At 42.4% G+C, this 25,000-nt stretch overlaps 1 protein-coding gene across 1 annotated transcript; it reads left to right on the top strand.

Annotated features, from left to right (window-relative positions):
• Positions 1-672: 672 nt before the first annotated feature.
• Positions 673-24,702, top strand: cog6 (component of oligomeric golgi complex 6). Its single transcript, XM_034548393.1, has 19 exons — positions 673-1,150; positions 2,397-2,540; positions 3,028-3,099; positions 3,270-3,328; positions 10,905-11,016; positions 11,400-11,482; positions 11,715-11,785; positions 12,466-12,559; positions 14,459-14,587; positions 15,569-15,660; positions 16,367-16,431; positions 16,523-16,614; positions 16,828-16,945; positions 17,676-17,807; positions 17,965-18,132; positions 18,610-18,717; positions 20,605-20,658; positions 20,741-20,820; positions 24,190-24,702. The coding sequence occupies exons 1-19, from the start codon at positions 1,016-1,018 to the stop codon at positions 24,335-24,337; spliced, it is 1,956 nt and encodes a 651-aa protein (XP_034404284.1). The 5' UTR covers positions 673-1,015; the 3' UTR covers positions 24,338-24,702.
• Positions 24,703-25,000: the final 298 nt, after the last annotated feature.

Raw genomic sequence — 25,000 nt, 5'->3', positions numbered from 1 at the left:
GTGTTACCTTTTGGAGTCAATGTGTTCTGTAGATCAATAAATAAAAATGTTCGAAGACTTAGGTGATTGATGAAGACTTTGGGTTTAACCAGCCTGATGTATTAACATTCATAATGGAGGATACTTGCATCCTGTGCCAAAACGTATATGTTTATTAGTCTAGGATACACTGCCTATTAACTGAGAGACACTATTAGACTATGGAGATGAATTTACTGGAGCAATGTTTTCTTGAAAGGCCACCAAAAGAGTAAAATATCTCTGATATCTGTCGACAGCATTCAAGTAAAGATCTCATAGAATACACAATTGCTCAGAAAAGGATTGAGTAGTTGAAACCCTAAATAAATCATACTTAACACCATGTCGGGACAAGATAATTGAAAATGATATCAGCTGTTTATTATTAGTGTGTTACAGGTCGAAAATAGCGGAATAATCTGTGTCGGTTCGCTGATAGTCACGTAATTTAGCCTACATGTGTCTAAACCCAGGCCTATGGATGTGGGACATTAACTCACTAACCACAAGGTCACCCCACTATCTTCATTCTAAAGAACCGAAGCACGATTCATAAAAAGTGGAATATTTCCATATGTACATGAACGCAGCACACCCTGAACAGGCTTTAAATCGGGGATCTCTTTTAATTGTAGTCTCGTCTCTCTTAGTTAACCTGTCTCAGATATCGACCCAGTAAACTACCTAAAAGAGGTTCTCACTTGTAAATAATTACTTTGAATATCTAGTTACATGGCATTAACGTTATTATCCCGTACTTGGAATGATATAAGAACATATAAAACACAGCTTCTGGAAGAGGTGACGAAGCCTAAAATTGAGAACAAGTTATATTTGTATAATGTCATCGCAGTTATCAGTCCTGTGGCCTCTTCTCTTAAAAAAATAATGAATTAACTGCTTAGCGGAACGTTGCATCGTTTTCCCACCGGACGCTAATTTCAGACGGACCAAAACATCTTTCCGAAAGTTGACGTGGAGGTGTTTGTGTACGATGGCTGATACTAAACTAGACATTTCTACTGATAGCTCCGCTGTATTACCGAACCCAAATGCGCCTTCTCCGCCCAATAACCCGCTGTCGAGGAAGCTGAACAAAATACTGGAGACGAGGCTCGACAATGACAAGGTACGAGGGAATAGTTTAGCTTCTTGCTAGCTAGCTGTCATTGACTAGCTAAATCTGGAAGATAGTCGCGTAATAACTGGACATAATGCTGCTCCAGTTACTCACGGGCTGTGGTTAACCACAGTAACAACGTCCAATAAGTGTCATTCATTTAACAGTTAGCGTGCTGATGCAGTTTCAGTGCGGGCTGTAGTTGTACACGCAGAGGTTAGCTGTAGTTGTACACGTAGATGTTAGCTGTAGTTGTACACGTAGAGGTTAGCTGTAGTTGTACACATAGAGGTTAGCTGTAGTTGTACACGGAGAGGTTAGCTGTTGTTGTACACAGTTTTACACGTAGAGGTTAGCTGTAGTTGTACACGTAGAGGTTAGCTGTAGTTGTACACGGAGAGGTTAGCTGTAGTTGTACACATAGTTGTACACATAGAGGTTAGCTGTTGGGGTACACATAGTTTTACACGTAGAGGTTAGCTGTAGTTTTACACGTAGAGGTTAGCTGTAGTTGAACACGGAGAGGTTAGCTGTAGTTTTACACGTAGGGGTTAGCTGTAGTTGTACACAAAGAGGTTAGCTGTAGTTGTACATGGAGAGGTTAGCTGTAGTTGTACACATAGAGGTTAGCTGTAGTTGTACACGTAGAGGTTAGCTGTAGTTGTAGACGGAGAGGTTAGCTGTTGTTGTACACATAGTTTTACACGTAGAGGTTAGCTGTAGTTTTACACGTAGAGGTTAGCTGTAGTTTTACACGTAGAGGTTAGCTGTAGTTGAACACGGAGAGGTTAGCTGTAGTTATACACATTGAGGTTAGCTGTAGTTGAACACGTAGAGGTTAGCTGTAGTTTTACACGTAGTGGTTAGCTGTAGTTGTACACGTAGAGGTTAGCTGTAGTTGTACACGTAGAGGTTAGCTGTAGTTGTACACGTAGAGGTTAGCTGTAGTTGTACACAGAGAGGTTAGCTGTAGTTGTACACATAGAGGTTAGCTGTAGTTGTACACATAGAGGTTAGCTGTAGTTTCACACGTAGAGGTTAGCTGTAGTTGTACACGTAGAGGTTAGCTGTAGTTGTGCACGTAGAGGTTATCTGTAGTTGTACACGTAGAGGTTAGCTGTAGTTGTACACATAGAGGTTAGCTGTAGTTTTACACGGAGAGGTTAGCTGTAGTTTTACACGTGGGTGCTTGTTGGGGTCCTGGTTTGTGTGTCCTCATCTCACACACGTTGTGATGTCCTTGTTATGCTTTCAGGAGATGCTCGAGGCTCTGAAGGCGCTCTCCGTGTTCTTCACCGACAACAGTTTGCGCACCAGGAGAAATCTTCGCGGCGACATCGAGAGACGAAGCCTCTCGATCAACGAGGACTTCGCCCGAATATTTAAGGACGTGAAAGAGGTACGTTTCTAAAGGAAATACCGGTTGTTTACCATTAAACATCGCTCATGTCCAACTCAATTTAACCAGGCAAAGTACCTGTGCAGTGGTTATTATTATTTTTGATTAAGATGGGTTGACACATATTCACATGGAGAGAGAGGCTGCTGCGTACATGGTTTACAATATTTTACTAAACAACACAGACTGGCCCTGGTGTTTTTGTTTTCATATTATTAGAAAGGTTTGCTGTGATTGTGATGTAGAACAGAAGATCCCATTTAGAAAGTGCATTTTAAAGTTCAGGGCGTTGAGATGGAGGTTCTAGTTCAAGGAGTTGTGTACGTTTCTTTTGGGGACTCTCAACAAGAGCCTAGACCGTAGTGGGGAATCTGAAAACCTGAGATCGAAGCAGGCCACTCCACAACATTTTATTGGATCTGTAGTGTTTGACTCTGCATGTGTGAACAAGGCTGCATATTAAACTGTGACTTCATGTTCTCCAAAGGAGCTTGAAAGTGTTCATGAGGATGTTCAGGCCATGAGCATATGTTCTGAAGAAATGACCAATCGCTTAAAGGTACGTTATATTATATCGGCATGTACACATAATGACTTACTAAAGCTAAACTCTTCATAACAATACATATTTATAGATAGTATATTTGTGCATGGGGTGTCATTCTATTTAAATTTGCGAGCATAATGTTTGCAATCCAACTTTTAAAAACGCCAACTTTTCTTCAACAGGCTGCGAAGGAGCAAACTCAAGACCTGATAGTAAAAACCAACAAGCTGCAGGGGGAAAAGTGAGTTGAAAGCTGACTGAGAATCTTCGTAGAAATCTCTAAAATACATGAATCTTACAATTATTGGGTTACATGTTTTGCCTCTTGTGGCTACAGCAGATACACCAGGAAAGTAGAAATTTCTTTACATTATAATGCAATCCAATAAACGGTAATCATTAACTACCACGATCAAACAATTAAAACACTAAGTCTCCCAAATGTAGTCGTGTGTCAGAAAGTTAATTCAGCTCGACAGTAGTTTGCTTCTCTTGATTGTGATTGCATTATATTGTACGGTTCTTCTGATATTTTGCTCAATACCTCTGCCTGACACAATGTTATGTTTTATTGCACAACACTGAGCTACTCAGTAGAGGTTAGTAAGCATTCAGAAAACTGAATCTTTTATGTCAGGTTGTGTTCATCGTAGTCATAATGTAGTGTTGGTATTGGAATTAATCCAGAGACACAATTTAACTTTTTAAAAGCAAAACTGAGTGTAGCTAAATTAACAACATGACAAGGCAGTCGCCTGTGAACTTTTAAACGAGCGTTTCAGAATGTCAGCGAGGGATAAGAGAGATTTTATTCTAAAATATCTTCAGACATTTTCTATTCTCCCCATATCTGTTCTGAGGCCACAAATCATTCTGGATCACAAACGTCACTGATAGGCATCTTCATCAGGCCGAAGCTCGACTCCATCAGTTCACTCTCTCTGTAGTCTCATTTCTCTCTGCAGAGAAATGACCTTTTCTATTCAGGCACATTTCAAGACAAATAGCACTTCAATCAAACCACACTGCGGGAACAACTTGATCCACTTTGGCAGTGATGAGCTTTTATTGCACACACGCTTTTTGGAAAGAGCATGTGTGTTGTTTTACAAGACTTTCCCCTAAAAGTTATGAACCAAAGGGTATTTCTACATTTAGTTGGAGCCATGCAATTCAATTAAGAAGCACATGTGGATCATTTCAATATTTGTACAAATACAGATTTGACCTGGAAAACTAATAAGTTGAAGAGTAGATGTTCTAGTCTGTGAAATGCAGCTCTTTTTTATACTGTCAAATGTTGGAGAGATATGGGGCAGGGCAGGAGGAGCTGGCAAGCACAGCTTTATTTCTGATGAGGAGTGGTGAATGATTTATGAGTTGGATGAATATTTCTCCCGCAGTTGTCTATTTGCATAAGGAGGGCGGCAATCATCATTAACGGAACTTCATTTGTGTTATTCGTACGGTCCTGTGATGTTTAGCTTTGAGATGCACATCAAAGTAGTTCTTGTTTACACTGCATTACTCCCTCCCTCATGGAAGCCAGACAATTACAATTGGAGAGTACCCCTTCAGAGTGTTCCTGTGTTTGAGTGGGGGCATTGGGGTTTGCTGACGACACATATTAGGAGCCATCAGATATGAAGATCCAATATATAGAGCTCTGCATGAAGTGGAGCCATGAGTGGAGTCAGACGGTGCATCTCGCCCAGCTGTTACTTTTGAAATGCTAATGGAGGTTTTTTGGGCTTTAAAGCCTGCCAATAATATGAATTGAGGTATCATGAAAGCCGGAGTGCATGACTTTTACGTATAAATGAACGTCTGTTACGTTCAAGCCCTTACCAAACAAGTTCTCTCGATGCTTATTGAGCATATTGCCGCCAGGGAAAGCGCTCAGTATTTAGCAGTAGTTGTGGTGACTTTCCTGTGCTTCCAGGTGAGCTGGCTGCATTGCTCTCGCCTCCAGAACTGCTCTCTTCAAGTCTTAAATCCTTCCTCTGACCTCTGAATGTTTTGTATTTAATATTTTTATTCTTATTTGGTGGAACCACTCCTGGAAGCTAGCTGCTGCTCTATCGACATGGCTCCTCCATTAGTGTGAATACTCTCACTGCCAGAGGGGGGAGACAAAAGGCCCGCACTCCAGCTTTAATCTATGAATTTGGCAGGGCGAGTTTTCGACTGCAGAAAAGAAAATGCCAGCTCCTGTTCGTTCGTAGCTGAGGGTTGGGATTGGAGTCATTAGCATTTTGTGGCAATTGTGACCTTAGTACTCAGTGACCTTGTGAGCCGACACAGGCAGCGGCACGGGCAAGATAAGGTAGGTCTCTGGCAGAAGACACTGTATACAGCTGCGATGCACAGAGGCAATTCCACGCTCCGCTGACACAGCTTCAGGACCTCTTTGGCGGAAAAGTGCCGGGGGGGTGGGCTCTGAATCTGACAGCAGTGAATACGTGCAGGCAGTGAATTAATACAAGTCGTATCGTTCTGTGAAGGGAGTCTCTTTTTTCTTTTCTTTTGAAGGTAGGTGTTCAGAGGTTTTACATGGACGCCCTTCTGAGTGCCCGTCTTTGCACAGCGGCCCCATCGGGACCTGCTGTCCGTCCGTGTGACATGTTAATTCGCGGAACTGGAGTGACCCCGCAGCCAGATGGGACAGTGCCTTCACGCGGGGCTTTAACCTTGTCTTTAGTGATTTCTCTCTCAGAAGAGATGCCAGGGGAAGCGTGGAGTCAAGCTGTCCTCCTTCAGTCACCCATCAGTCAGCCCTCTGCACCACGCCACTCCTGTTTTCACTGTCGGACCTTTTTCAGGTCACACAATCCTCTGCAGTCCCCGGCCACTGTCTTTTTTTTAAGGTTTCTTCTGTTGACACTTTTTACAGCAGCGCTACATAATCTCATATTTGGTGCTTATAGGTGCAGCTCTGCTGAAAGAGAGCATAGTGGTTGTCAAACCCTGCAGATGCTGCTGATGTGTATTTATCTGGCAGAGCAGGTCTGTCCCGAACTGTTTGCTATCTTATCTGCCAATGGCACTGTGTCATTTGTCAGCTCTAATGCAACGGAAAGGAGTAGCGCATTGCTTACAGTGTGCAGAAGCAAAGGTGGGAGAGGTCGGGCCGGCGAGAGGTCGGGCCGGCGAGAGCCGACGACCTGTGTTTGTCTGCCGACTCACAGACGTGTGCTGCTCTTTTGTTTTGGGCTGGCCCTGTTCAAAGGCGCTGTCAGAGAGATCCCTAAATGTGTGTTGTGTGTTGTTCCCTAATGAAACGTAATGCTCCCCAGCTGCCCGGCATCGTGTGATCTTTGCATTAGCGTGACATGTCGTCTGCTGAACAAGTTGAGACCGTGACCTCACGAGCAGCCGGTGCTGAAAGGGGGGGAGGGGGGGTTGGTCTGTTGGTTTAGTTCGCCAGCTATTGCTGAATTGCACAGGTAGCTTCAGAAGGCCTACATGGAGCTCTGTGTGTTAGTGAGACAATTTCCCCTGAAAATACAGCAAATGTTTTCGGTATGATCAAGAGGTTTAAATGCCTCGAGAGAACAATCCGGACATCATAGGGTAAACACAACCTGTATAAAAGGACGCTTGAGCCTTATTGAGGCCCAGCTGGCTGTGATCATTGGCCCGTGGCTAACTAGCGGCTCCTCGAATGCCAAATTTCCACGCAAAGCCTTTTAAAATGGATAATCGACCCACATGGTTTCCAATTTACGAGAGGGTTGGATGTCCACTTGTTGAGAACAGTCAATCTCGGCATCATCTGCACCGTGTGAATTGTCAGGCAGAAAAAAAAGTCAAAAAAACATTTTTTTGGAAGGGTTTATTTGATAAGGGACAGTGCACATTAATAAAGACATTTCTGTAAATGTGCCAAAGTTAGCCAAGAGGCTATTTTTCATCTGTAGTCCTGAGAGGCAGATGTCAACAAACCTAAAAACATAGATACGATTACATATACAAGGTTTATACAATATTTACGCTTTTCAATGGGTGCACAAACAATTAATAGTGAGAATAGTGAGTATCCTCATTTAGGAGACTTTGTCAAGTACTAACAAGACATGCAGCACAGAGGCTCACAAATTCAAAACACACAAGGCAAATAGAATAAGGGAGAATTATCGGTTAAAAGATGGACAGAATAAGAACATCCATGTCAGAGGCACAGAACAGAGTACATGAAATATAAAAATCTGTCAGACACATCTAAACAACAACAAAAGACATGCATGCAGGTAGTCAAGACATACAGACAGCTGACAACAGACGGATAGTCGACAACAGACATACAGACAGCTGACAACAGACGGATAGTCGACAACAGACAGACAGCTGACAACAGATGGATAGTCGACAACAGACGGACAGACATCTGACAACAGACGGATAGTCGACAACAGACGGGCAGACAGCTGACAACAGACGGATAGTTGACAACAGACAGACAGCTGACAACAGACGGATAGTTGACAACAGACAGACAGCTGACAACAGACGGATAGTCGACAACAGACGGGCAGACAGCTGACAACAGACGGATAGTTGACAACAGACAGACAGCTGACAACAGACGGATAGTCGACAACAGACGGACATACAGCTGACAACAGACGGATAGTCGACAACAGACGGACAGACAGCTGACAACAGATGGATAGTCGACAACAGACGGACAGACAGCTGACAACAGACGGATAGTCGACAACAGACGGACAGACAGCTGACAACAGACGGATAGTCGACAACAGACGGACAGACAGCTGACAACAGACGGATAGTCGACAACAGACGGACAGACAGCTGACAACAGACGGATAGTCGACAACAGACGGACAGAGGGAAAGTTCAACACGGGCAGATTGAGGACAGTAAGGAGCAGTTCAGTTCTAGTGCTGACAGAAAGTGCTGACTGGGTACTGACTAACTATTTCCTTAATTGAGCTTTAAATGAACTGTATGTTTGTAGATCTCTGGAATGGAGTTCCAGTCTATTGCAGCGTGTACAGAAAAAGCAGACTGACTGAAAGCACTTCTCCTGAGTGGGACAATACAATCCCCTCTTGCTGCACCTCTTGTGAGCCGATATCCAGTTTGTGTGATAACAAATGGGTTTTTTATCGAACAGTTAAAATGAGATCGAAATCAAATAACTTAAATGTAATGTTATTCACGGAGCAAGCTCTCGGGTTTCATAAAGTTGGTGCTGCACCATCAGCTCTGTGAGGTTATTAAACGGGCATCGGCAGAACTAGTGTTGGCGCTGTTCATGAGATTGGGCTGTGTTATGCTCCTGAAACGATATCTCTGCTTGAACACACTAAATCAATTCAGAGGAATCTGAGCAGTGTGCTCGCACACAGAGACAAACGCTGTAACTGTGTTTCACTCCATCGTGTAACATTATGTAACCTGCCTCTAAGTCCACCATTCACACATTGTGCAAGAAGAGCTTCCGTATCGAGCTTCTTTGAGGTCTTCCTTTGAACCACCAGCCCAGAGTCTCTGCACACTTGCCAGAGTCACTCAAGTATGTTTCCCCTCTCTGGTATTCGATAATTGCAGTCTGGTGGAAGAACGTGTCGTGTCCTGACAGCGCCGTGGAGAAACGATCCTGCTGCTCTCCTTTGCTCCGCTGCTACAGCTCCCACAACCCGCCCTCTCCTCACTGGTCTGTCACTTTTAGCTGAACGCGGGTTTCGAGAGGGGGGAATCAGTTGCAGTTTTGCTGGTGCTTCCACGTCTGTGAAGTTCAACACGTCCATCGGCAGAAGCTTTTATAAATAAGGGATTAGGAACGATCGCTGCCTTAGAATGAAACTCATGAGGTCAGCTGAGTAAATTATTTAATTGCCGGTCAAGTTGCGTAATTCTGAGAACAGTTTTGCAAGGTGATAAAAACAGACACTGCCTTTTGGTTCTTTAAAAAAATATTGATTTTGTGTTTTCTGCATGTCAGTGTCAAGTAGGCCTAATTTGACAAAAGATATTACAAAGTTGTCTGTGGCTTAATCTTATAAAGTCCTGAATACAACATATGTGAGTCACTCAAATGAACTCCTCTCATAAACACGGGGAACACAACCTAATTTAAAGGCACCAACTGTTGGTAGGAATGCAGTCTGTGGCTTAAATGCGTTAAGAATGAAAGTCCAAGCTATGGCGTGTTAAATATGACCAATCAGATGAGGCTTAAGAAGCTTTGGTTCATGCCATCCCATAAAACTGATGCGCTGGATGGTATAAAAACATTTTTTTTAGCCCTGATTCATGTGCATTTCTGTCTTTTTCTCTTGAACTTGTGAAAATAATAACTCAACAACCTTTTAATGATATAAATTCCCTGTGTGCACAACCGTTTCTCACCGTAGAACCGATAGAAAGCTCTCTGCCCACATTAGCATTTTAGTGATAAAATCTCTCCTTCCTGAGACAACAGTAGCTTCTCGCTGTACAAGACTTTACATATTTCATGTTAATGTTGCTTGTGTGTTGAATAAAGCATGTTCGCGTGGAAATAGTTTTATTAATGGCCTCATTAGCATAGCTTGTTGTTTTTCTTAAATATATCACTATAGTTCTAATGGTATATCGGGTAGCTGTGCCTCTTGTTATCTCTCACTCGTATGGTGTGTTTTCTCTTTTTTGTCACGTATGCAGGGTCGGGAAGTGATAGGTACCTTTTTAAATACAAATAATATAATTTCTGTCACCTAAATAATTGCCTGTAATTATAAATATTGCTTTTGACAATCTCAAAGTGAAAGTGCAGCTTTTTAAAAAAAAATCTTTGAAAGTATGACACTGCAGCCTGTGTGTGTATAGGGAATTAAAGGCGCTGGGACCGCCAAGCTGTTTGTGCGGCGTGACAAAATCTCAACCCACGAAACACATGAAGGGCAAAGATGTCCTCGAGGTCCCGCGTGTGAGCGTGAGCTGCACACAAAACTACTAAATCATAGAATCCTCTTACAGATTTACAACCCAGTACTTTCAGCTGGCTGAGCACTGGTAATAGCTGTGTGAGAGACAATGGTCCGATCACGTTGGGTTCCTCTCCTCCACCAAAACAACCTGGTGATTTACCGATCCAGCCTTGTTTTCGCAGACGGGAGGAGAGAATATAGCCACGGTGGTTTGGATGGAGCCACAGGGACCGAGGGAGCGCTCCCTGTTGTCCTCCTATCCCGTGACAAGAGTTCCCTGTTTGACTGGGGCGGTTGCCATGGACACTATTGTGTTAAGACACTTATAGTGACACGGATAGCGTTCGCTCCGCTGTTATTGATGGTGACAAAAAACATGGCCAGTATCTGGCTCTGTGTTCTTTTTGTGTCTCTTGTCTTCCTCTGTTATTTATTCCATGCACATGATATCTTGAGTCTGTGCGTGTGTCCCACCCTGTTGTCTCCGTCTGAGCTCACTGTGACCAGAGTGGTGTGACTGCCATCTGCTGGGCCGCTTCAAACATTACAGCTTGTTGACAACATGCGTCTTCCTTTTTTCTTTTTTTGTTCAATAAAAGCATAAAACTTTGTTCCTCTGACAGGTCTTTTTATTTGCACAGTAAGAAAACACAAGGGGGGTGACAGAATATGGAGATGAAACTCTGTGATAAAAGACGGAAGGAATGAACTGAACGCTTTTAAAAATCCTCAAGAGCCTTGTAAAGAAAAGACCCAGCTGAAATGAAGAGAAACTAAATCACAAAACATCATGAGGCGAAAATAATTCTCCATACATGGATATTAAAGTGCAACAATGGCAGGGGAAGGAAATTACAACATGTATCTCTTTCCTCTCAGTCACAGGCTGGAGTTGAGAGCTCAGGTTGCTCAGGCCTTCCTTGCAAAGTTCCAGCTGTCTAATGAGGAGACGGCAACCCTGCGAGGGGCTCGGGATGCACCCATCACTGAGGTAATCTCCATCATAATGTAGACTACTTAATGGCATCAATGTCAAGAATCCTCCTATCGCAGCCAGAGGATGGGATGATGCAGCCTCGGGTACAGAGGAGTGTGTCGCAGATCTGCTGCTGGCTGTCCTCTAGTGCTTGATCTTCACACTCTGCCAACATGCCGCCACACATTCAATAATTTTAATAATGTAATAATTACTTAAATAAATATCATTTAATAGTAATAATGACACCACACTTCTATTGGCTTCAAATCAAGGTTATATATCGATCAATATTGCATGATCAGTTACAATGTAGTCACACTTTTTTTCTTTTTATACCAAAGCTGTAATTGTTTTGCATTTGGACAAACCCATAATGCTGCCGTTCAATTCCCCAGGATTTCTTCAAAGCTCTGAGCCGAGTGAAGCATATCCACGAGGATGTTAAAATCCTGTTGCGAACCAATCAGCAAACTGCGGGGTAAGGTGCACGTCTCTCCTCAGTGGGTTACTCTGTGCCCAACTTCCTCTGACAGAATAGAATTTTACATTAAAAAAGTGATTCTGTTCTAGTTAAGTTCATTTTAGACCTGAATAGTGGAACAGATGAGTGGGACAAGAATAACTAGTATTTATGTCACAGTCGTGGATCTGACATATGCAGCAGGTTATGGGTATTTAATATGTGGATTTGGTTTGTGTGCTTGCTCCAGGTTAGAGATTATGGAGCAGATGGCCGTGTTACAGGAGACCTCATATGAGCAGCTCTACCGCTGGGCTCAGAGTGAGTGCAGTACACACCGACAGCTGACTCACTGTGACCTTCAGTGTATAAGGCCTTCATGCTGATTTACACCATAATCAGTGATTTAAGTCAGTCTTGTGTCTTAAGTTTCTACCGTTTGATGGTTTGGGAATTGTGCCCTTTCAAGTGCAAGTAATGCGTGTAAAGGACACATTTGAGGACTCATGTGACTCGTAACCCTTGACTGAGTTTTGCTAAGAGAATGCCAGAAACCCAAATGTTCCTCTGCTTAGCCATGTGTTTTGTCATTGTAATTGAAGTATAAATAAACCATTTAGATCACAGACACCACAGAGCCCAATATAGAGCATCTACTAAATTATGAGCTACAGGCGCTTATTTGGCTGTCTTTTAGAATTGCCAAAAGATATTACCGCACATTGTTTGGATCGGGCATTTAGTTGTATTTCTAGGTCTGAGTAGAGTAGACTAGAGTGTGTTGTAATGTCTGAAGCATAAGTTAGAGGACTGAATTCTTGGTACAAGCTAATGGGAAAATAGGTTTGAAAATGTGTTTGTGCTTTCTTGCTAACAAGGTGACAATGGCCCAAAACATTTAGCAACAATAAAGGGAGCATGACACCACAAGCATAGTTACTAATGGACACTGCTATTCTTATAGATAGACTTTTTGTCCCATGTTCCTTCTCTCCACAAAGATGAATGCAGAGGACTGACCCAAGAGACCTGTGATGTCTGCCCTGTGTTGACTCGAGCCATGGAAGCCTTACAGGACCGACCTGTCCTTTACAAGTAACCGACAAACACACACCATGTTGCATGTTCTGTCCCTTTGTTCATCTTCCTGTCTGTGCCAATCAGTGTTTACACATCTTCTCAGAGCATGAACAGCTGGTAGAAGTATACATGTTTTAAAATGGGATAGATATTCCTTTATTCAAATGAATAGTGACTGGAGCCCTAAAAATGTTCTCGAACCACTTCTGTTTTTTTATATCTTTGTCAGATAGCTACAGGCGCCACACTTCTCTTGCATTCATCAGAGCAGCAGAAACGCATACTCGTTAGATTTAGAAATTGAGTGGCACTTCCCTGACTGATTATAAGGCAGGCATTCGCAGGTTTTTGATCGGGGAAGCTACAGCCTGAAGCAACAGAAAAATGTCCCCGAAAGTGCAGACCCAACCACGACAAAAACATAAAATACAAGGATTACCATGTAGCATGAGGAGAACAAATTTCAAGTGTTTTATTGCATAAATTATTCGAAAAATCTTCTCCCATCGGTTAATAAAACAGTACTCAAATTATATCAAGAAAATACACACTTTGTTTTTTTACAGCAGCTACATTTTTCATATATTTAGTTTATAATTCCTGTTTTTAGGGGATGAACTTTAAGATGCCGTGATTTAAGAAGTCGTGATTCACTGTCATTTGCCGCGTTTGTTTCTTGACTCAGTAATTTCAACACGTCTCCTTTCTTTCTTCCCCTTCATCTCTTTCAACCACTTATTAACACTTGGCAGTAAATTACAGAAAAAGCTGACCTTTTGAAACGATAGGTAACTAATCGGCCGGTAATTCTGAAGTTATTGGGTTATAGCGTATTTTACAATTGTAAATAACCCCATGGAAGGTTTATTATTTTGTTTTTATTGCCTGCATTGTATTTTCCTTATTGCCTTTGACGTATTCATAGTTATTGTATTGTTTGAAGAATTTATAGAGGCTTTATGCTACTTCCTCTCTAATAGTTTAAATAAGACTTTTATTTTGAAACGGTTAAAAGGAAACGCAGTTTTGTTTTACGTTCGAATGCTAACTTTACGGTACGACTACGGAACTTGTTACGGACGGATGCGCATTTATATTTGCAAGAAAGTGTAATAGTTTAATGGACCCGTATGAGGCTAAAGCTCTTACGGTAGTGATAGTTTACAAGTTTAATGAATGTATTTTGACCCAGAAGAAGAAAATAAAAGAGTAATTTCACCAGCAGTAAGTTTTATGCCACTTCATATACGGGGATCCGTTACAACAATGCTTCAAAGGAATCTTTCTAATCTAGAAAAGGTTTAGTCCTCTTGAGAATCATACAATATGTACTTCTGGCTTTTAAAAATGCCAGAAGTACATATGATGATAATTATTACTAAAGCCATTTAAGGCATGCACTAATACATAATAAAGAAAATGAAGAAACATGTTATATAGTGCAAGATAGCAATTTGTGCCCATAAAAAACAGAATTGCAGAGGACTCAAAAATGTCCTTCAGCTTACTGTGAGTTTGACACAAAGGAAAGTTCCACACGTCATCCCACGATACGTTTTAATGGCAAACCCTCGTTCTGTTTGTCTTCATTTTGTGAAATGCACCTGTCTGTGGCCAGTCAGTGTTCAAGGTCATGCGCCGGCTGGGGATGTTGAGGCTATGAAAGCGGAGACTGCCGTTCCCGGAATCTTAATTCAGCACCATCTTCTGTTTAGTCTGTCACAGAGACCGCCACCGCCAAATAATCAAAACCACCCCAAAGCATTTCCTTTTGGAAAAGCTGCCTGCATTGTTGACGTGTGTCAGCGACTGACCTCCGTCACACAGTCTGCACACAAAAAACACTGCGGCCAGCGTCTTTTCCCGTGAGGCTTGGGAGTTGAATGTTTCCTTCTCTCTCGTCTGATTGGCCAGGTACACCCTGGACGAGTTTGGGACTGCACGCAGGTGTGCGGTGGTCCGAGGCTTCATCGACGCCCTCACCCGCGGCGGGCTAGGAGGGACTCCTCGCCCCATAGAGATGCATTCACATGACCCCATGAGGTACCGCTCATGGATGACCTGGACTTTGCCCTTTCCTACTGTTAGTTCTGATAACCACAAATAAATATGTTCATTCATGTATCTGGATCAAGTGATGAGTTCAGTGTGGCTTCGCTCAATTAAAGGATGTTTATAAAATCATACTCAATCCCCCCTTTAAAAATAGGTATAGCGTCTCCAAAGATGTCATAAAATAAATATGTTATATCACATGTTAATATGTTAGTTAACATATGGCCACAACCAGAGCTGGTAAATGCAGTTTATATCTTTTGTAAAATGCATGCTGCAATGCCAGGCTGTTTTGCAATTGTTAGGATTTTGCTTGAAAACAATTCTCGTACTCACAAAAAACTTCAAACTTCATAATATACACAGACATTCAAATGTAATCAATGGGTTTGTGTAAAGATATTACAGTAATATAGTACTTCTTTCAAAACACAACTGCCCCTTTTTAATATATATTTAAGCTATATAAAACCTATATTGTGATTATTGTATGATTGCGAATGTTTATGAATTAGATTTTGTTACAAACTCCTCCGATTTTTTCCTTTCTAAATCCAATCCAAGAAGAAGTTAAATGTCTATTTCACTAGCATCTGAGTGTGTCTCTGTTTCCTGTCGTACAACATCCTCTTCCTCTTTTGCCCAGGAGCCAAATGGGAGATTTTCTCAGAATACCAATCAGACCCTCCACTTTACAGGAGGCATCAACAGTTCTGAGAACACAAGTTCTTTCTCACCTCCCCATGTCCTTGCACGCTTACACGCACACACACAAACACACACACACACACACACACACACACACACACACACACACACCACTTCTGGTGTTACATAACGTTGAAAAACAGCCAGGTTAAACTTGAATTATATTGTGTGTGTGGCTGTGGTGTCAGCGTGTTCAGATCAGCCCTCGGGTTGGCCCCTCAGTGACATATTGTTTCATACAGACTGTTTTGTCGCTCTCAGGTATGTCGGGGACATGTTGGCCTGGCTGCACCAAGCCACCGCCTCCGAGAAAGAGCACCTAGAAGCTCTGCTGAAACAAGTCACTCTGCAAGGTAGGATGTTTGCTATTTTCCTCTTGTTTTTTTATCTTGCACTCATTGGAAATGTTTGCTTTGTCGCATATTTTACTTTGGTGGAAACAACAGTCACACTGACTCACAAGTAGCGTGTTAATTGGACAGAGTTTGGGTGACCGGTCCTTCCGTAAGGTTAGAGATGTTGGCAACAGTTTGAGAGTGTGAACAAAACTAATTCCAGTACATTTAGTTGAGATGGACTAATCCTGTGCTCGTTTCTCTCATTTAACTTCTCCAGTTCTCAAAGGAGTTAAGAATGACACAGCTCAGGAGGGGATCAGTCAAGAACGTTTTTTTTTGCCTTTTGTCCATTGTGTTATGCTGAGCGGCTGCTGTTACATCCAGGCTCTCAATTGTATCTCCTGTCTCCGCAGTAAATGTTGCGTGTACGACAAATAAAGACTTGAAGTCTTGGTGCCAACTGAGTTTGCATAATGGCATTGCTGCCACCTGCCTAATTAATTAATACTGTCCTTGCATTCATGGTCACTCAAAAGTAAGTGTGTGTGTGTGTGTGTGTGTGTGTGTGTGTGTGTGTGTGTGTGTGTGTGTGTGTGTGTGTGTGTGTGTGTGTGTGTGTGTGTGTGTGTGTGTGTGTGTGTGTGTGTGTGTGTGTGTGTGTGTGTGTGTGTGTGTGTGTGTGTGTGTGTGTGTGTGTGTGTGTGTGTGTGTGTGTCATTAGGTGTGGAGGAGAACATGCAGGAGGTGGTTGGACACATCACTGAGGGAGTCTGCAGGCCGCTGAAAGTGAGCAATAAGGCGCTGTCAGAGAAACACTGACCAGCTCTGTTGGGTGCACTCACGTCCTCACTCTGCGTTTTATGGGTCTGTCCCTCAGGTTCGGATAGAGCAGGTCATTGTGGCGGAGCCAGGCGCTGTTCTGCTTTACAAGCTGTCCAACCTGCTCAAGTTCTACCACCACACTGTCAGGTATTTTAACTCACTCAGTCGGCAACAGTTTTCAGAGTCTGTTAATAAGTCAGTTACAGAGCAAAATCTACTCCTTTTTTTTTTGGTGCTCATTTGGGTATTTGGTGCTTTTCTCTGTTTTGTGTTATTGTAAATTGAAAGTTTGCTTTGCACAGTCAGTTATTGAAAGACATATATCATTTGTAATGTAAATAATCAATGATCTTTGTCTAGTTCCATCATTGGGACCAGTGTGGCCTCTTTGCTCATCAGTATTGAAGAAATGCACATCCTCAGCAAAAAGATGTTCTTTAACAGCCTGAGCCTTCATGCAAGCAGACTCATGGACAAGGTATGAGTGGGATAACTTCTATTTGAATAATCCACAATTATTTGTTATATGTTTTCTTTTCATAAAAATGCTTAAATGTTAGTGCAGAAGTTCAGAGTGATCCCTGTAAACAGGCATTGTGTATTTCAGCTCGGCGTCGAAACCCTCAAAGACAACAAGGCTATTTTTTTTAAGTACTTCTGCTTGTAAACAGTTTCAGCCTGCTGGCCACAGCATCGAAATGGCGCTAGCTGCCAAAAAACACCAAACATGTTACCATATACCAAATATACCTCTTCATAAAATGCTGGCCGTGTCCTGATCAGTAGCAGTTACAAGAATTATCTCTGTAGCTCGGTGTTAATCAAATTGGAGGGCCTCAGGGTTTTGGTGTCAATTCCAGCTAATGTCAGGAACACAGCCTTCTCATAATTTGCTCTATTAGGTGGACAACGGTGGCTGGGCGCAGTTCTGTGTTGTGTATCCAGGAGCCAATGAAATCAAAACCCTCTTCATTAAACAAATGCTTTACTGACTCTGAACAAGCTGAGGCTCAGAGTAGCAGCAGGAAGCAGTCGTATATACTCGGTCTGTCATGCTGCTCATTAGGGAAGTGTAATGCTTTGATAATGTTATGAGGACCACTTGTCTCAGTGGAGGCTAAAGCACACGCACAACTAATCTCTGCAAGGATCACTCTTGCACCATCTACTTCTACCCTGTCTTCTTCCGTCCGTGTCTGCCTGAGTAGGTGGAGCTACCACCTGCAGACCTGGGACCGACATCCTCCCTCACTCAGACCCTCGTCCTCCTCAGGGAGGTGCTGGCCTCCCACGACTCATCAGTGGTTCCTCTGGATGCCCGCCAGGCAGACTTTGCTCAGGTGAACAGTAGAAAAGTCAAACACGTTTCCCTTTGTAGTCACATTGAACCAATTGCTCAGAATCTATCTGATATAAATGTGTTGATAATTGTTGTTGTCACCCGCCAATGATATATCATTCATATCTTAAGGATCTGTATTCCTTTATCTTTCCCAGGTGCTCTCTTGCATCTTGGATCCCCTCCTACAGTTATGTACTGTGTCTGCCAGTAACCTCGGCACTGCTGACATGGCTACCTACATGGTCAACTCCCTGTATGTCATGAAGACAACTTTGGCTCTCTTTGAGTTCACTGACAAGAGGCTTGAGATGCTCGAATTCCAGGTATGTCACGATAGTAAACAATAGTCTCACACATTAATACAGACAATTACATTTTTCATGTATTAGGTATGCATTTACATTCAATTAGAACTAATCAAGGGCATGAAACTAATAATAACAGACCAAACTTCAGTCATCTAACATTAAAGCTTACAGTTCGAATACTGTCTGTGCATGAATGTATTGTTCATTGAAAATGGTTCTCCTTCCTTTCAGTGATACCCACAGAGCCCAAATCTTGTATTAAAAAGATTTAATTTGCTATCTAATAAAAGGGTTTGCGTCATGCATCGTTGTTCATGCTCAAATGCGCCATCTATCCTCTATTTTTAGCACGTCTTTTGTAATTGAGCGCCACAAGAACTCCTGTGGAAGTTTCATTATCAATGGGACAATGGCTCTCTATCAAGCACAAGTACCATCGGCTCAATGCGGGCTTGGACTGGATGTTAAACCACTCTCTCCTACATTTTCTAGATCGAGGCTCACCTTGACACCCTGATCAACGAGCAGGCATCCTACGTGCTGACTAGAGCCCGGCTGAGTTACATCTACAGCTGTGTCCAGCAGCATAGTGCTGAACAGGTCTCACATGGAGCACTCACCTCTGCATTCACACGCACTCACTCACCAAGTTAGATAACTGTGTTTTTGCTCTCATCTTCCCTGTAAAAGTCCCTAATGGTCCCCTTTTTTCTACTTTTATAGGCCCTAACAATATTGTTTACGCTACCTCTTTAGGCTTTAGACTAGCTATCGCTATGGTTACCACATGACTGATGTCTTTATTAGGGCATAATAGCATTTCGATCACATGAGAAAAAGAGAAGGAGGCAGATAATTTCATGTTCTATAACAAATATACAAGCTTCTCCAGGATGGATCTGTGCAAATGAGAGAGCTGATGTCCTGGATTGTTCCTCCCTCTTTGTAACACTGTGCTGACCGAGACCCATAGTTGTGGTTTCGCATGCAAGTCTTGAAACCCTGGTTCATGCCAGGACGCACCACACCCTGCTGCTGCAGCTCAATGCAAAGCTCAATCAAGAACTGTCATTCTTCTCGCAGACTACGGCTCTCCTCGGTTTGCTTTAAATAGTCTTCTGTTTGAAAAGATTTAAGTCTAGCTGTCCACACTCGACGGCATACCAGATGTCAACGACTACAATGAATACCCAAGTTTATTTTAGACATTTTAGGATTACCATCACTATCTGCTTCACATTTTATCCCTGTGATTTCCTTTGATGCATCAGATGAACACGTCACATGCAGGGCAACCGTGATTAAATCAACACGCGCTTGTAGCTGGCCGATGAGTTTGCAGGCTCATAGTGTGTTTGTTAATGCGGCCATATCCCCATAAAATCCCTCTCCGTACTCTAGCTTTGACCCTTGCACTGCCTTCTATTTGCTGCTTTTAATGTTGGCAATTAAGGCATTTAAGCTTGACCATTCTGGATAATCAGTGTCAACTAATTGCCTTAAAGGTACCAGCTGTTGTGTTCACACAAAGTCAGTGATGTCGTTGGCTATCAAGACTAAGGGAGGATATTTGTCTTCTTTTCTCTGTTATCAAATCACCAACATTAGTAATCTCTTACCTACTTAAATTGACTCTCTGTAGTTTTTCAATACACAAATAGTCTAAATCCCATATAATTAAATTACAACAACCCATGACATCAACCTGATGTGTAACTAACAAATTAGCATGAACTGATGCACATGCGGGCTCCACGGTGGTGTAGTGGCTAGCACTGTCGCCTCACAGCAAGAGGGCCGCGGGTTCAATTCCCGGTCGGAGCGGTCCTTCTGTGTGGAGTTTGCATGTTCTCCCCGTGGCAGCGTGGGTTCTCTCCGGGCTCTCCGGCTTCCTCCCACAGTCCAAAGACATGCTGCAGGTTAATTGATCTCTAAATTGCCCATTGGTGTGAATGTGAGAGTGAATGGTTGTATGTCCCTACATGTGCCCTCGATGGACTGGCGGCCTGTCCAGGGTGTCCCCTGCCTTCGCCCTATGTCAGCTGGAATAGGCTCCAGCGACCCCTAATGAGGATAAGCGGTATTGAAAATGGATGGATGGATGGATGATGCACATGCACCAATTATAGTCATTGAGATAAATGTGACAATTTATTATAGGACAGATCATATTGTCCAGCACTAGCCTACATTTTCTTTTTTCTTTTTTTCATTAAAGGTAGGAAGCAGTAAGACACAATGATGATGTGTGTGTGCGTTTATTTTTATAAACTTTCTTTAAACCAAATCAAAATCAATTAAATGATCCTAATTATCGGCCAATGTGGTTCTTTCAGTCATCAGATACTCAATCCATTTTACTTATCTGCCTGAGGGGCAGTAGAACTGCTTGCAAATGTATGAATGAATTGAGATTCAACATTGTTGCTGTTCAAACACCGACCTTGAGCTGGATTCCAAGCTAATGTGGCCTCTTTTCTGTCTCAGGGTCCTCTATCGCTCCTCCCCAGCATGGACAGTTCCTCTGTGAAAGCAGCAATGGTGAGTTTCTCTCTCTCTCTCTCTCTCTCTGTGTGTGTGTTAAACGTAATTATTATAATTCTTTGACTCATCACACAAACAGGTCCAGTTCGATCGGTACTTGTCGTCGCCTGACACTCTTGTGATGCCACAGCTCAACTTCTTGCTCAGTGCAGCCATCAAGTGAGTTCCCGTCTTAATTGTTGATAATAGCTCTTTCTGTTTGGGGAAAGATTAGCGAATAATGTGTATTAAATGTTGACAACATGGTATTTCAGCAAGGTATATAGCATATTCAGAGTGATAGAATTAGAACACGGGTGTCGGCGCAATAATTTAACATTAATTAGTTTCCCAGATATAATACGATCATTACTACATTACAAACAAAACACTCAACTAAATGCATGGCGAGCTCGGATGCTAAATTTGCTCAAGCCACCAACACATTGAGAGTGGTCGGCAGGACTGCCTGTATTTGTCTTATACTGCTCACAGAATTCATATGCTTTTAGCTCAATCCAGCTGCTACATTGGAGGGCTCTTTCTATGAGTCACGTTTACTGGGAAGTGCAGCAGACTTGAGGAGCACTCTGTACCGTAGGTTAATGTTCTCTATTAATGAACATGGGAGAACTAATGGCCAGGATGCCATTAATTAGCTTCTGGTCCATTTCTCACTCGCACTCATTCCCTAAATTTTGTTTCTCTCGCTCTCTTTTTCTCTCTCTCTCTCTGCTATTTCTAAAGTCTGCTTCTCTGCTCACCGAAATACACAAAAACACCCGCCAGCACTTTGAAAAGGCTCCTTGAGTTAAAAACTAATGGTGATTTACTTATAGACTCCCCTTGTTACACAGTGCACGTTATAACCTGCTGTGTGTTGGACATTACTTCATACCAAATGCACCCTGTTCTCTGTGGGCCAATTAAAAATATGGATCTCAAGAACCTGAGTTGGATAAAAGTGAGGCACTCCCAATTTCAATTCAGTTTATTTTATATAGCCCACTCACAAATTACAAGGGCTTTACAATCTGTACACATACGACATCCCTGTCCCAGGACCTCACATCGGATCAGGAAAAACTCCCCAAAATAACCTTTGACAGGGAAAAAAGGGAAGAAACCTTCAGGAGAGCAACAGAGGAGGATCCCTCTCCCCGGATGGACAGATGAATAGATGTCATGTGTACAGAATGAACAGCATTACAAAGTTACATAAACACATTACATGAATATGACAATGTATGAATGGAACTCCAATCCATGAAACAGAAGGAGGTAGAGAGGAGGGGGGGCGGGGTGCATCAGCAGGGCCAACGCGGGAGGCCGGCTCACCAGGCATCAGACACCTCCAGGTCCAATGGACCTTATGAGACGTGAAGTCACAACGACTCCGGGGAGGAAGCAGAGTTAATAAGGTGCAATAGAGAGATGTAAATTCATCCATAAGGAGAGAGAGAAGAGGAGATAGGAGCTCAGTATATCCTAAAACATCCCCCAGCAGCCTATAAGCCTATAGCAGCATATCAAGGGGCTCGACCAGGGCAAACCTGATTCAGCCCTAACTATAAGCACTATCAAACAGGAAAGTCTTAAGTCTATTCTTGAATGAGGTGACTGTGTCTGCCTCCCGGACTGAAAGTGAAAGCTGGTTCCATAAAACAGGAGCTTGATAACTGAAGGCTCTGGTTCCCATCCTACTTTTTAGGACTCTAGGAACCACAAGTAACTCCGCATTTAGTCCCAGCTCTCTAGTGGGGCAATATGGTACTACAAGCTCATTAAGATATGATGGTGCATCACCAATCAAGGCTTTGTAGGTGAGGAGAAGAATTTTAAATGTGATTCTTGATTTTACAGGGAGCCAGTGCAGAGCAGCTAATACAGGAGTAATGTGATCTCTTTTCTTAGTTTTTGTGAGTACACGAGCTGCAGCATTCTGGATCAACTGGAGGGACTTAAGAGACTTATTAGAGCAGCCTGATAATAAGGAGTTGCAGTAATCTAGTCTGGAAGTAACAAACACGTGAACCAGCTTTTCTGCATCTTTTTGGGACAAGATGTGCCTGATTTTTTAAAATGTTACGTAGATGAAAAAATGCAGTCCTTGCTTCACAGGGAAGTTAAAGGACAAGTCCCAGTCAATGTGTCCTTGAGTACATTTTTATTTTCCCTGAGTCCTCTCACTGGGCTCTTCAGTCAGACTGTTGCATCCTCCATTTGTATTTCCACTTCAAGAAATAGTCACATTATGTCCTTTACTTAAATGTTGAGTTTAATTTCTTTATGATACATTATTTTGAAAGGAATTCAAACTTTAGAAATAAATGATCAACAAAACTAAAAGAAATGGAACAACATATGTTGTATCTAATTAGATTTTAAAATGCCCCAAGTGAGTTATAAATCCATGCTGCCTTCAAGTAAGCAACAAAGACAATAGCGCCGCAAAGTATGTATTATATAGTTTTAATGGATTCATGGTTTGGTCTCTAAAATGTCATCAAGTGACACACAAATGCTGTGTTTTGTCCAAAAAAACTTGTTAAAATGTAGTATTATCTATTATACTGTACTCATCCAACTTCACTGGCTCCCTGTACAATACCGCATCGACTACAACAACCTTCTCCTCACCTATAAAGCTCTCCACAATCTAGCCCCCACTTACCTCTACGACCTCCTTCAGGAATACACTCCCTCCCACACCCTCCGCTCATCCTCTTCTGGACTGCTAACCATCCCCACGTCACGCCTCAGTACCTTGGGTGCCCGAGCCTTCAGCTGCTCAGCACCCAGGCTCTGGAACTCCCTCCCCCCACACATAAGACAATCAGACTCCATCACATCATTCAAGTCTCAACTCAAAACTCACCTGTTCAAACTGGCATACTCTTTATAACTGGACCCTGTGCACTTCACTTGTTTTTATGTTGATGTTCTGTTTTAATGTTGTTCCTATCTTTCATGCTTTTATCTTTTATCCTGTATTATTTTATTGTCAGGTGACTTGAAAGGCGACTCCAAATAAAATGTATTATTATTATTATTATCCAAGAAGTTGCTTCATACATTTTTTGCAGCACTAAAAGAAAACCATAATTAATATTATTTGTAGCGATGGATCCAGAAATCCATGACATGAAAAATTATACTGTATTTTACATTTTTAGATCATAAGACCGCTGCAAATGATGATTTGTAGGAATAAAACATTTTTCCTTTGCTGAATCAGTATTTGTTGCTGTGGCTGACAACCGATGCTTCTGCATTTATGCAGTGATATGTATCCACAGATGGCAGTGTGCACCACATACTGCCACTCATTGTTTTCACACAGCAAGGGGCACACAGTGCTCACTGAACATAAAAAAAAACAAGTAATTAGGAGAAGATTCTTCCTCCTAGCTAACTTACTCAGCTCTTACAGCCTCTGCTCGTCTGATTTAGACCCGATATGTCGGGATTTAAAAGGCCCACTCACTTCTGGTGCGTTGTTTTCTGAGTATAAAAACGTAAAGAGCTTTCATCTGTGTGTGTGTGCAGGGACCAGATCTTCCGTCAGTCCACAGAGCTGGTGTGCAGAGCCTACAGGGAGGTGTACACTGCGCTTATCAGCCCAGCTAACAGCTACAAAGACCCAGAGAACCTGCTTCCCAGATCACCTCAGCAGGTTCAGGCCTTGCTGTCCTGAGAGACACTTTTGGCCCACCTGGTTGATCTCACAAGCACAAGGTGAGCCCCAGTGAAGGACCGCCTGTAGGTGATTTAAAGAGCGGAGTCATTTGTACAGCATAATAACATATACAATAATATAAAATGTGGTTGTGAAGGTAGGGTTCTTCCTTGTGGGATGTGGGTCAGGGACCTCAGAGAGAGACTCTCCTGTGTGCCAGGAGGAAAGCACATTATATTTCACTGCTGTGGACAGTCAGCTTGTTATTCCCTCTGTCCTTCTTTCTGTCTGTTATCACATTCTGTACTCTATTCTACCATGTCCACAATTGTACAAAACAATGTCTTTTTCTTCTTTTTTAAAACAGTAAACGTTATATATAAAACAAATGGCTAGACTTGTCTTATTTTTCAACCCAAAAGAAATCCGCCACAATGTGAAGAGGAGCCTCAGAAGCTTCAGAGCCAACCTTTTCCTCTCAACTGTTTTGAGTTGTCGGCATGAAATGAAAAATGTGTCTTTCCATCTCGTTTGGCTTTTCAAAAAATGGTGTACAAAAAAAAAAAATTCTACCTTTTTAAATAAATCTTTGACCATGTAACATGCATTATGGTGTTTACGGTGGAGAAAACCATATTTTCATTAGCACATTAGGCCTCTGTGCTATCGACAGCAGTTTTG

Source organism: Cyclopterus lumpus, chromosome 13 (genome assembly GCF_009769545.1).
Source record: "Cyclopterus lumpus isolate fCycLum1 chromosome 13, fCycLum1.pri, whole genome shotgun sequence".
Taxonomy (NCBI): domain Eukaryota; kingdom Metazoa; phylum Chordata; class Actinopteri; order Perciformes; family Cyclopteridae; genus Cyclopterus; species Cyclopterus lumpus.
Note: the sequence above shows the minus strand (reverse complement) of the source record. Positions and strands in the feature narration are given on the sequence as shown.

Bases quoted from the DNA above. Each gene is read 5' to 3' on its own strand.
- cog6 (XM_034548393.1), top strand. From the start codon at position 1,016: ATGGCTGATACTAAACTAGACATTTCTACTGATAGCTCCGCTGTATTA. The intron at 18,718-20,604 runs GTCTCACATGGA...TTTCTGTCTCAG, and splicing joins AGCAGCATAGTGCTGAACAG to GGTCCTCTATCGCTCCTCCC. The intron at 20,659-20,740 runs GTGAGTTTCTCT...TCACACAAACAG, and splicing joins CCTCTGTGAAAGCAGCAATG to GTCCAGTTCGATCGGTACTT.